Raw genomic sequence first — 12,843 nt, 5'->3', positions numbered from 1 at the left:
GCATTGACTGGAATGCTGTGGAAAAGAGGTGGTATCCAGAAGTAATGACCATTCCCATTTTTTGGCAACACAGGTCTCATGCAGTTTGTGATTAGCTGCTTTAGTTATTGCACCATCCTTCACCTGCACTGCAACTATATACTACTGCACTACTCCAGGTCAGCCTCTCCAGTGGGTAAGACTCAACTATTTCATCTTCTCCCATCAAACACTCACTGACTCGAGGAAACAGGAGCTTGTCTTTGAATGTCTGCAGTTCAAGTGTTGGTGTTCATCACAAAAGGTTCCCTGTGTTGTCTTTCAGCTCAACCAACAACGTGTATTACATAGAACCAGTACATGTGTGTTACCTTCACCGTGTCTTTTCCACAAGTCCTTCACTCCTCTCGGCTGCAGACTGAGCCGAGGAGCACCTCTCGCATCAATGGATTTGCGTAAACGGGTTTGGAGTATCTGCGCAGCGGTTGGCTGGGTGCTCATCGTCAGTGGACGTAAGTACACTACCATTGCGTTTCATGTTCAGCTGCTCGGTTAAACTACACAAGTGCTGTGTAAAGTGGACATTTCTCGAACAGAGTCACGCTGTGAAATAACCTGGGAGGCTCCTCGTTTCGACGGCTGGTACAACAGTTTGGGAATCCCAAACACGGAGCTGTCGGTAAGTTTCACGTTCGCATGCAGCAGCAGCAGCAGCAGCTCTCCGCGTGCCAACACTCTGCACTTTGTGCTCGCGCAGGTTCTCACCTCGTGCGCCTCGTGCCCGCGCATTACTGGGACGGAGTCTACCAACCTGTCCAGGAGCCGCTGCGGCCGAACCCCCGCAGACTGAGCAGCCTGCTGACCAGGGGCCCCTCCGGTTTGCCCTCAACGCGCAACCAGACCGTGCTCTCTCTGTTCTTTGGTAAATATGTCAAGCAAGTGCGTTGCATTGAAGTGCGCTGTCAAAAAAAAATATGAAACCAGAAAAAGCCGAATTGACCCAAACTGAACTGCGAGGATGCACCAATATGGAGCGTTGATATTTCCCACCCATATCTTACCGAAATGCAGGTGCAAGATTGTATCTACAAGATTGTAATACTTTTATTACATTTATATTAAGTGCATTTATATTAAGTGACCAACTCCTCCATTTAACAAATGCATATTGCACATTATTTGACAGATATTTAACCAATCTTGTGTTAGGTTTAATCTGATCTGTATTTTGTTACGCAGTCACAAATCAAACAAACATAACACTCTGATTCCAGATAGATGTTTTTTTGTAGTGATGTTTTTTAAATTATTGTTTTTTACTTCTCAGGTTTATCATGTTTCTTTTGAAATATTTGACTCAAGAACTCCTGGGTGTCCACCTGAGTTCATGAACATCCCAGTCCCAAAAGCTGACCCTTATTTTGACCCCAGTGCCACTGGAACAGTGCTGCTGCCCTTCCAGAGAGGACCGTGGGACAAAGAGTCTGGCCAGAGCCCCAGTAATCCTCGCACACAGGTATCTATGTTAATTAAATAAAAAACTATAAATTAAGATCTGTTGCATCTCCGAAAGGCACTTTGCATTATTTTACCTGATATTTCCACTTTTCCTTAAGTGTATCTTAGAAAAAACTAATATATCACATGCAGGTCAACTTGGTGACAGCATGGATAGATGGCAGCTCCATCTATGGTCCCTCCACGTCCTGGTCTGACTCACTGAGAAGCTTCTCTGGAGGGCTCTTGACTTCAGGCCCTGAGTGGAACATGCCAAATCAGGCAACAGGACACAGTCTCATGTGGAGCGCCGCTGACCCCTCTACAGGAGACCATGGACCTAATGGGCTTTTTGGTGAGACATGTACTATATACTGTACTTCAGATCTGAGCTGAAACACTGTTTGCATTATAAGTAATTGGATTGTCTACTGGTTACCAGACACTGGGGTTTATGTCATCGGGAGCATCTAAACTAGTTGAAATTGCATATAATAGATCTCCAATTCTCAGCAAATTTAATCCCAAACTATCTGGAGGCACAAATTGAAGTATGTTTTATTGTGTGTTTGGCTGAACTATAAACAATCAGGTTCCTGAACTGTTTGTTTTTTACACTGTATGTAATCATAGTAACAATACGGTAAGCAGGTGAACTCAAGCGGCAAGAATTTCTTGCAGATATTATTTCCCCGATCAGGGTTTCAGCCTGTGAGGCTTAGTCAAAAGAGGCCCTGCCTGACGTGAGTTATGACTCTTTAATTATTGCGTTAATGGCTTGTCACACTCACCGCAGTAAATCCCTCTCTCTATAGCACAGAGGATGCCGTACAGTTGTTGTGGAACCAGTGTTTTGTTGCTTGTGTGTGTAAAAGGTGTGTAGTTATTATGTGGGGTGAAGGCGGAGGATCTTCTGATGTTGTCACCGCTCTGTTGTCATGTCCTTAAAAACAAACAGCCACATTATCAATCCATTCAGAGATCCTCATCAATAAAGGTAATGGGAGTGTGTCACTACTGACACATTTTTCTATAGCATTTTGTATGGAAAACATGTTAAATAAACAGCCTCTTCTCTATTGTGTACAGCGAGCAGAATTCCCTATAATTTGTGCCATCTTCTGTGTCCAGAGTTGGGGAAATGCCTGGGCCAATGAGAACGTGTTCACAGCAGCAGAGGGGATTATCTGGTTTCGCTACCACAATTATGTAGCTTCCAATCTGCATGAGGAACACCCAGAGTGGTCAGACGAAAAGCTGTTTCAAAACGCCAGGAAGACCGTTGTTGCCACATTCCAGGTAGAGGAAAGTCTCGATGTAATCCTCCTGCTATTCAGGCTGGGAGCGAGGTTTTATCAATGCTGGACGGTCGTTATTTTATGGTTGCAGTTGTTGGTTTTAGTTTTTTGGGCAAAGGCATCGCCTCTCACTTGTTTTGATTAGTCGAGTCTGTCCACTGCAAAAAACTGTCCCGGAACAACATTACACACATGTTAATCACATCTTCTTCTATTACACACAATAGGTAACTAACTGCAATAAAGCTATGTTTTTTGTCATATCAAACCCAATCAGTAAGAGAAACCGCACCTTAAAAGGAGGAAAAATACGTATATTATCATCATACAATCATGTTTAGTTTTAGTGGATTCAGAAAAGCTGCAATAACTTTGATCCCTGCTGTTTTTCCACACAGAATATTGCTCTATACGACTGGCTGCCTGGATATCTTGGAGTCGAAAAGCTTCCTCCTTACCTAGGTAAGACTCAGCCAGAGTGCGTGTACGCACAAGTGGAGGGGAACAGGTAATGCACTGGTGACCACAAGCCGTGGTCAGGTGAGCTATCGTTGTTGGTGTTTGACAACTATGTGCTCCGTCAGCAAAGCATCACCCTGAGTCTCCTTCTTCTGCTGAATAAGCACCCGCAGCTGTAGAAAGTTTAAGGGACAATAGTCAGATGAGCCCATCATTGACCATTCAATCTTCATTTTCATATTCACTCTGCTTTTGTTTCCTCAGGTTGAACTTTTGGATGATGGCATCGGGTGTTTTCCTGCATGAGGATTGTTTTATCTGGCAAGTTAATGTGTTCTTCTATGTTTTTTATTTCTCTGTATACAGGTTACCAGAAGTTTGTTGATCCCGGGGTCTCTCCTGAGTTCCAGGCTGCCATACGATTTGGCATCACTATGGCCCCACCTGGTGTTTACTTGAGGTACTATTCTATTTTTCAGTTGATACAGTGAAGAATCCAAGCTCACCACGTTTAGCGGTCAATGGGCCGCTGCGAACATTGTCAGACACCCTCTAAAAAACAGTATGTACTAATTATTAGAAATGAAACCCACTGCATCGACTCTTCTTTCTCCTACAGAAACAGAACGTGTCATTTTAGAAGGCTCGTCAACATAAATGGCAGCTCATCACCAGCAATGCGCCTTTGTAACAGCTTTTGGAAACGTCAGGTAGATTATGATCATACTTCTGCATTTTCATATTAGTGTAAGGAATACATTTACAGTAAATTGATTTGTGTACTCATTTAAACACCTTTTATCACCACAAACTGTCTCTCCACCAGTCTGACATTGCATACTTTGAAATTAAAAAAAGTATTTCATATAAGTAGTTGTATAATGATTTTTGTTAGTACAATTATTTCAGTTTGGAAAAGTACTGAAGGAATCTTTGTGTTTCTTTTGGTCTATCTGTTTCCAGACAGGCGATGATAAGACAACCAGCCAGGACATAGACGACCTCCTCATGGGCATGGCTTCGCAGATTGCAGAGAGAGAAGACAATGTTGTTGTGGAGGACCTAAGAGGTGATTAATCATCCTCATGCATGCATTAGAAATCAGAAACAGGTTTTCAAATGCAAGGTGTTGATTTTGTCTTTGTTTTGTGTTACATATATTATATTATTATTATATTATATTGATATAATATAACATGGGAATCTGTAATAAAATCACTATGCATATCATTAATTTACATGTTTTCAAGTAATATTCACAGCTCTGATCTCATTTGCATCCTGACAGACTTCATGTACGGACCCATGAGGTTCACTCGGTCAGATTTGGTGGCCAGCACCATCCAGAGAGGAAGAGACTTTGGCCTGCGTAGTTACACTGAGGTCAGAAAAGCTCTGGATCTGCCTCCCGTTAAGACATTTGAAGACATAAATCCTGAGCTCAACAGCAACAACCCACAGGTAAACATCTTTTAAACAAAGATTGATCCACCAGCATTGAACTAGTGAATTAAAGTGTGTTCTTTTCTCCAACAGTTGCTGAACAATATTGCAGAACTGTACAGCAGAGACATCTCAAAACTGGAGCTCTTCCCCGGAGGACTGCTGGAGTCTTTTGATGGTCCGGGTCCAGTTTTCTCCGCAATAATCTTGGACCAGTTTGAACGCATCAGAAATGGAGACCGCTTCTGGTTCGAGAACAAACAGAATGGGTAAGCTCCTCTCTGAAGGACTGAAAATAGCAAAAACGTTGTGAGGGTGTCTGATCCTACAATATTATGTAATTTACCTGATATGCCGATCATTTTACCGCAGTGTGATCTTGGGGGTGTTTTCCAGTTTGTTCACAGATGAGGAGATCGAGATGATCCGCAATGTGACCTTCCATGATGTTCTCATCGCAGTCACAAGTGCAGAAACCACTGATATACAAAATAATGTATTCTTCTGGAAAGATGGTACACATGTGTATTTGATTCATTAAAGAAACTAGGATTTTGTTCGAATCGGTGATATAATATTTAAAGGATGGATAAATAAACTCTCTGTTACCATAGGTGACCCTTGTCCTCAGCCTGCACAGCTGAACGCATCAATGCTCCATCCCTGCACTAATGCTACCAAACTTAATTACTTTGATGGGAGCCGAGCTGGCTTTGGGATATTTATCATAATTCTGTTCTTTTTTCCTGTTGGTCAGTATCACAAATCCATCTTCTTTTGCACAGCAATAATTATAATTTCAGCGGTTTGGCTGTGAAATTGATAATCCAATCGGATTATTCTACTTCCACAGTTAGTTTTCTGGTGGCCTGCATGGTGGCATATCTCCGCACGTACAGGTACAGGAAGTTCCAGAGAAGAAGAAAAGCTGGTGACAGAACAGAGGAGCCAGCGGTGGGAATCACGGGTACGTAATCCAGGGGGATTAAAAAAAAATACTTCTAAAACTTCTTATAGTGTCCAATGTTAGTAAAAACCTATACATTGTAAGGTTTTAAAACTGACTCAATGTCAATTACTAATAAACATCAGCTGACCATCAGCAGCTATGATTTACTGCAGCACTGGCCTGCAGCAACCACTATGTATATCACATGGTATCAACACAATTATAAAACTGAGCTGATTTAATGCATTATATGCACCTTTCATGATTTATATATCCTGTCAGCTACTGAACCCAACCTATAAAACTTGATAAGACATTATTCAAAGATAATAGTGAAACCAAACTGGTAGTTGTGTTATTTTACACCTCCATTATCATCCTGAATCCTGTCCTGCACCATTCTGCTTTTGCTTTCCAGCCTGTGAGTGGCAGGGCCATAAAAAACCTCTGCACCCCGTCAGCGTGGAGCTAGACGAGAAGAGGAGGCTGCAGCTCTTTGACAGATCTGGGTCCTCTCACCGCTGCCTCAATCTGGGCAACCAGGACTACCTGGACATCCATCTCTCCAACGACCAGCACCAGAAAGCTCTGCTGCTCAAAGTATCAAAAGAGTACGACCTGGTGAGCAGCTGGACATGGGGCCGCGGGGGATTTACACCTTTAGATTCTGAAAAAAGCTGCAGTGTGACTCAAGTTGTAGGATAAAAAAGTGTTTTCTTTTTTTTAATGTTGCTACTGTTGCATTTTGTCGAAGCATACACATCAAATTCATCAAATGCTTTCTCTCTTCACCAGTGAAGTTATTTCGCACCTCATTCAATCGATGATGCGAGCTAGATTCTGCAGATGTACCTGATCTAAATCACTTTTTTTATCTCACTCCGGTCCTGCTTTTCTCTTCCTGTCTGCACATCCAGGTGCTGTTTTTTGATGATGAGAGCAAACGTGCAGCGTTTGTCAAGTATCTGTGCCCGGGGGTGACAGACCTCGCGCAGGAGATTAGAGTGATGGAGATGAGAGAGAGGGAACTGCTGAAGGAGGCTTTAACCAAAGAGCAGAGGGCTCAGATTGTGGAAACTTTCATTCGACACGCTTTCTCTAAGGTACCATCAGCCTCTGGATGTTTACCTCATCCTCCGCTCTGTTACAGCGGCAGCTTAAGCTCGGCCACAAAATGTCGTCAAACCTTGTTTGAGGTCAAATTAGGTCCGACCTCCAGCCAAAAGAACTAATTGTTGGTCTTGATGGTGACCTCATCTGGACACACAGTAACCTCAGTTAACGTTGTGATATTACTAATGACATACCCTCTGGTTCACAGGTCTTGGAAATAGAGAAGTGTGACGCTGGGGACATGAGTGGCGTTTCCCACAAGAAAGCCAGAGAGGTTCTCCAGTGCGAGCTGACAGCGGCTGAATTAGCTGATGCTCTCGGCCTCAAGCCCGACTCCTTGTTTGTAGACTCCATGTTCACGCTCGCTGATAAAGATGGAAACGGTTACCTCTCCTTCCAAGAGTTTCTTGACGTGATGGTTATCTTTATGAAAGGTAAAATGCAGGACTCCAAAGTGCTGTGCTGTGTATTTAAGTGTGCTGCTGTCTAAACCTAAATCTAAAATTATACATTTAAATCTAATTTTCATTCCAGATAGATGGAGTGAATCATTTTGAGGTTGTTTCTTTTTTCAGAACAAAACTGATGCTCATATATTTGCAATGACTATTTCTTTCTGCTATTAGCTGTAAATCTGAGCAGACATTTTTATATTAGAAAATCACAACAATTCAACTGAACAGAATTTATGAATTTACGAAACGGCATTTACAACATCATTTAAAGCTTTCTGGTGGATGATCTACTGCGACTGTTACAGAACACATTATGAAATCAGTTGAGTAAATCGATAAATCAACGAAAGTAACGTACAGGTTTTACAGATTGATGTAATGTATCGAGACAGGAGCGGGCAATGTCAGATATTGTCTGAATGAACAATTCAAATTTAAAAAGGTTGATGTCAGGATCAATCTCATCCTACATTATGTCATCGATGATGTTTGTATTTAATCAGGTTCTCCAGAGGAAAAATCTAAACTGATGTTCTCCATGAACGACATTGGTGGAACTGGTTTCTTATCAAAAGAGGAGTTTGCCAGGATGCTCAGGTTTGATCAATGTTTTCGTATTTTTTCATGACGGCACCACGTTTCTTTTTCTGTCTGATGGTTCATCTTTGTCCTTTTGATGTGCTGCAGGTCTTTCATTGAAATCTCAAATGGTGCTCTGTCAAAGAGCCAGGCAGAGGACGGCATCAAAGCAATGATGCAGGCAGCAGGCTTTGATGACAAGGACAGAATCACGTGGGAAGACTTCCATTTCCTCCTGCGGGACCACGAGAAGGAGCTGCAGTTTGCCCAACTCAATGTCAAAGGTCGGAGGAAAGTCTTGTCTCAGAAGATCTTTTACGTAAAGTCCTCATTTCTCTGACCTCATCTGATGAAATGAATGCGTCTGCTGTGTGTCCAGGGATGGAGAAACAGGGGAAGAAGCGGATGAGTCGAGACCAGAGAGTGTCCTTCATCTGTCCAGGAAACAGGTCAGAGAACAGGACACGGGCTGTGATCACTCATCCAGATCACAAATGTCACTGTGGATAAAAAAACAATGATCCGCTGTAGCTTTGTCACTTCCTCGTTTCATTTATAGATCCTAAGTGAATATTGTATCCCAGCTTACACTCACTTCTTTTTGTTTGCAGGAGCAACAAGACAGATGGACCGGAGATACGCAGACGGAAAAAGTTTGTTCTATATTGGATTTTTCTGCTTCTGCAAATGACTGCAGGGAAATATAAAGATAACAAACACACTTCCCCATAGAGAAGTTAAACATATTAGGAAATACTGAAATTATTTACTGAAAACTAAAAGTATTTTTGTCGTGTTTGTATATTGAGGAAACTGGTTGTGTGGAAAACCATGGCAACCTGTGGTTTAGCAAAATGTATCAAGTTGCATCACACCCTACTTCCTCTGTGATTGGGTGACCTGAATATGACCAAAAGCTCCGCAGCTAAATGAGAACAAGAGTATCCTCTGAGTAAAAAATGGATGATAGTTTTTCATATTTTCAGGTCAGGTGTCAACACTCCTAATGTCTATGTGAGGCCTCAAGCGTGAGCAGTACATAAGGAACCCAATCCAACAAAAGATCCAACACTCAAACGTTTTATTGAGAATTATCGCCGTCATATCGTCTGCTTCACCGTCGTGTACGGCATCGCAGCCGGCGTGGCACTCGAGAGGGTGTTACTGTGAGTAGAAATCATTCCTCTCCTTATTCAGCTTCCTCACTATGTTAATATGTATAGTCCTCTTTGCCCTCCCGGCATCATACCTGTTCTGACCTAGTTCAAAAATAATTGTTTCCAGACTACAGTTTTGCAGTCCGATGCGACAGGTATCCCCGAGACTTCGGTGGTGGGTATAGTTGTCTCCCGTGGCTCGGCCGCCGCCATCTCCTTCCTGTTTCCCTATATGCTCCTCACTGTGTGTCGCAACCTCATCACAACTCTGCCGGGAGACATTCCTCAACCGCTACATCCCCTTCGACGCAGCCATTGATTTCCACCGCTTCATGGCCATGACCGCCCATCCTTCTTTCAGGTTGGTAGCCCGGAGGAGATGAAAGCAGAGAATGACGGAGGGCGGAAAGTTAAATTCTGATGTCTTCACCTGTTTCTTTGTGTGAGCTCACTTTTATTTCTGTTCCAACTGTAGTTGTTCATAGTTTGGGCCATGTGTTCAACATCTACATCTTCTCCGTCAGCAACCTCAGCATCCTGTCTTGTCTGTTCCCCAAAGTCTTTTCCAACAATGGGTAATGTGGCTGTATCTGCCTGATTATAACAGCTATTTGTACACTTTTGTGAGGAGTTATGTGTGCTGATTCACTGTGTTTTCATGTTAGGTCTGAACTCTCCTCTGAAGTGGTCGTGGTGGTTTCTTTCAAACCGTTCCAGGTATTATAGGAAACGTTTTTATGACCTCCAGTTGGTACATGGAGGGCTTGTTGTATTGTGCTTAAATCCTGTTTTTTGCTCTTCTTTGTTCTTTTCCTAGGAATGACTGGTGTATTACTTCTTTTTACTTTGGCATTCATGTATGTTTTTGCCTCACACTATTTCCGTCGCATCAGCTTTCGTGGATTTTGGATCACACATCTACTTCTACATTGTTGTATACATTCTAGTAAGTACTTATCAGACTTTAAAAGTACCCCAAATGCACTCTGCAGTCAGGTGGCTTGCATCATGAGAGGCAGTTTTTTACGAATAATGCAATGCTGGCTTTCTCAACAGACAGTTGTTCATGGCAGTTTCGCCCTGCTCCAAGAGCCCGTTTCTACATCTACTTAATTCCACCTGCGCTGCTCTTTCTGCTGGACAAACTGATCAGCTTGAGCAGGAAGAACCTGGAGATCCCGGTGCTCAGAGTCTGAACTGCTGCCTTCCGGTGACTCTTCTGGAAAATCTTCAAAATGTCTTGTTATTCTCTGTCTCTCCTTGATTGTAGTCTTCGCTAACTAAGTGTCACTTTTCCATTATCTTCAGTTAAATCGCGTAATGATTGCGTGCATTGTGCATTCAAGTTCACACTTCCCTTGGCTTTCCTACCTGTAGGTGTGACTCATCTGGAGTTCAAGCGACCACAGGGCTTCGTGTATCGTTCAGGCCAGTGGGTTCGTATTGCATGCCTGATGTTGGACACAGACGAGTACCACCCTTTCACACTGACATCAGCCCCACACGAAGAGACGCTGAGCCTGCACATCCGAGCTGTGGGGCCCTGGACCAGCCAGCTCCGAGACCTCTACGCCGAAGAAAGCCTGCTCGATCTCGGAGCCTATCCAAAGGCAGGTTAAAGTATTCTTTTTTTATATTTAGTGTGTGTAAATAGTGTAATCTAGTTCTCCATTCTATGTGTTTTCATGATATTCATATTCTATTTCATCCTAAGCTGTATTTGGATGGTCCGTTTGGTGAGGGCCATCAGGAGTGGATTGACTTTGAGGTGTCTGTTCTGGTGGGAGGAGGAATTGGAGTCACCCCATTCACCTCCATCCTAAAGGACCTGGGTGTTCAAGTCCTCCATCAAGTCGAAGATTCAGTGTAAAAAGGTACTGCTTAAAAACCTACAATACTATGTTGTCTTGAATCTGTCCCTGAGGCGTTATTGATTTGTACAAGAAGCTCACTCTTTCTCTCTCGGCCATTCCCTGGTTGTTTGAAGGTGTACTTCATCTGGGTGACACGAACACAGCGTCAGTTTGAGTGGGTGTCAGACATCATCAGGGAGGTGGAGGAGATGGACACCCAGGAGCTGGTCTCAGTCCACACCTACATCACGCAGGTGGCCGAAAAGTTCGACCTCCGCACCACCATGCTGGTGAGATCCAAGTGTACAAAAATAAATCAACTGAAATACCTCAAAATATTTAATAAATCCACATAACAATTCATTTGAATGTTTACTTCCAAATAAGTGCTTTATTTCAGTAATAGTTCAATATTTTGAGAAATAAGCTCCTTCTCTTAATATCTGAAGTTAGATGGGAAGATTGATACCGCTCTGATAAATGATAAATATGAAGTTACAGCCAGCAGTTGGTTAGCTTAGCTTAGCATGAAGACTGGAAAGAGGAAGAAACAGCTAACCTGGCTCCGTCCAAAGATAACAAAATCTGCCTACCAGCTCTAAAAGAAATGTTTGCAACATATGATAACGTCAGATTAAACCTCAACTTCTGTTTTTACAGATTTAATACAAGGTGAATACAAGGTGTTCTACTTTGTCTCGTCTTAATGCCAAAGCTAAGCTAACCGGCTGCTGGCTGTAACTTCATATTTAGCAGAGCAGAGTATCACTGATCTTCATATTAAACCGTTGTGAATGAAAGCAAATGACATATTTCCTCAATAGTAATGAAACCCACCAATGATCCCTCCCTCTTGTCTTTCGACAGTACGTGTGTGAGCGCCACTTTCAGAAGGTGTGGAGCCGCAGCCTCTTCACCGGCCTGCGCTCCGTCACTCACTTCGGCCGACCGCCTCTGGTGTCCTTTCTCAGCTCACTGCAGGAAGTTCACCCCGAGGTCAGTCCTTCATCCATCTTCAGCTACCTTGTGTTTGTCTGAAACATTGCCCAATGCACCAGCCTACTTTTTAACTTGTATTACTATCTGCAGGTGGGTAAATTCGGTTGTCTTCAGCTGCGGACCACCTGGACTGACCAAGAACGTGGAGAAAGCTTGCCAGAAGATGAACAAGAGGGATCAGGCCCATTTCATACATCACTATGAGAACTTCTGACTTGCCTCTTGGCATTGGACGACATGGTTGCGTAACGAAAGATGAGACACTTCACAATGGAGAAAACAAGTTACAACAGCAGTTAATGACACCAAGAGCCAATGTAGGAAGCTTTGATTTATGTAATGTCTTCGGATTAAATGTGTCTTATTCTTTACAATCCATATTATCTATTCAGAAATATTATTGTTATGCATTCATTTCAAACAGTCATGGATGATATTTTCTCCTTCTTATATCACAAAACATACATGAAGATTCACAAGATACTGTATGTCAAATAATTTGTAATCATCATGCAAGTTTTTATTTGCTGTTTGACTCAAATATGTACCAGCCGTTACCTGTAATGCCATGTTTGTTCAGTTGATTTCATGTCATTGATTTCTTTTTTTCTGTTTAAAATGTGTGGAACAAATAAAATCACATTTTACAATAAATTTGTATTAATGCAAACTCCTAAATTTGATTTGTTGGTTGAGTGATAAGCCAGACAGCTCCTCCACCCAAAACAATAATAATAAAGTAAATATGTTGATTTTCCACAGGGGGATGCATTTTTCCTTGGTGCCACATGAATTTATGAGTTATTATTATTCATGAGTTGCAGCTTGAGGCATCATTCTCTGACAAACTGTATTTTTCACATGGTTTGGTATTTGCACAATAATTGGGTGCTACTTGTAACCCACTGATATATCGGCTTGTTGCAGCAAGAGCGTACTATTGGCCAATCCCGGACCAGCGGAACTTGCCACAAGTGGTGTGGTAAGGGTATGAACTTCTTTTCCCTGGATATGAACTGAACCGTTCTACTTTCTTTCCCCCTCTGACATCTATGACTCCTA

At 42.5% G+C, this 12,843-nt stretch overlaps 1 protein-coding gene across 1 annotated transcript; it reads left to right on the top strand.

Annotated features, from left to right (window-relative positions):
• Window positions 1-424: 424 nt before the first annotated feature.
• On the top strand, window positions 425-12,538 carry duox (dual oxidase). Its single transcript, XM_034534586.1, is given in 44 exon segments — window positions 425-491; window positions 576-635; window positions 638-658; window positions 737-909; window positions 1,307-1,495; window positions 1,630-1,831; window positions 2,177-2,187; window positions 2,608-2,775; window positions 3,173-3,236; window positions 3,600-3,693; window positions 3,853-3,943; window positions 4,197-4,302; window positions 4,522-4,694; window positions 4,770-4,945; window positions 5,073-5,191; window positions 5,291-5,428; window positions 5,530-5,643; window positions 6,044-6,246; window positions 6,543-6,728; window positions 6,947-7,172; window positions 7,697-7,790; window positions 7,881-8,056; window positions 8,152-8,221; window positions 8,384-8,425; window positions 8,759-8,795; window positions 8,797-8,839; window positions 8,842-8,930; window positions 9,036-9,194; window positions 9,196-9,276; window positions 9,278-9,290; window positions 9,405-9,509; window positions 9,595-9,626; window positions 9,628-9,646; window positions 9,747-9,847; window positions 9,849-9,875; window positions 9,986-10,022; window positions 10,025-10,119; window positions 10,276-10,539; window positions 10,644-10,760; window positions 10,762-10,803; window positions 10,917-11,072; window positions 11,650-11,778; window positions 11,872-11,886; window positions 11,888-12,538. Coding segments are annotated over 44 exon segments (4,632 nt in total). The 3' UTR covers window positions 11,996-12,538.
• Window positions 12,539-12,843: the final 305 nt, after the last annotated feature.

This window comes from Cyclopterus lumpus, chromosome 6 (assembly GCF_009769545.1).
Source record: "Cyclopterus lumpus isolate fCycLum1 chromosome 6, fCycLum1.pri, whole genome shotgun sequence".
Taxonomy (NCBI): Eukaryota; Metazoa; Chordata; class Actinopteri; order Perciformes; family Cyclopteridae; genus Cyclopterus; species Cyclopterus lumpus.
The sequence above is the reverse complement of the archived record's forward strand: the minus strand, read 5'-3'. Positions and strand labels throughout refer to the sequence as shown.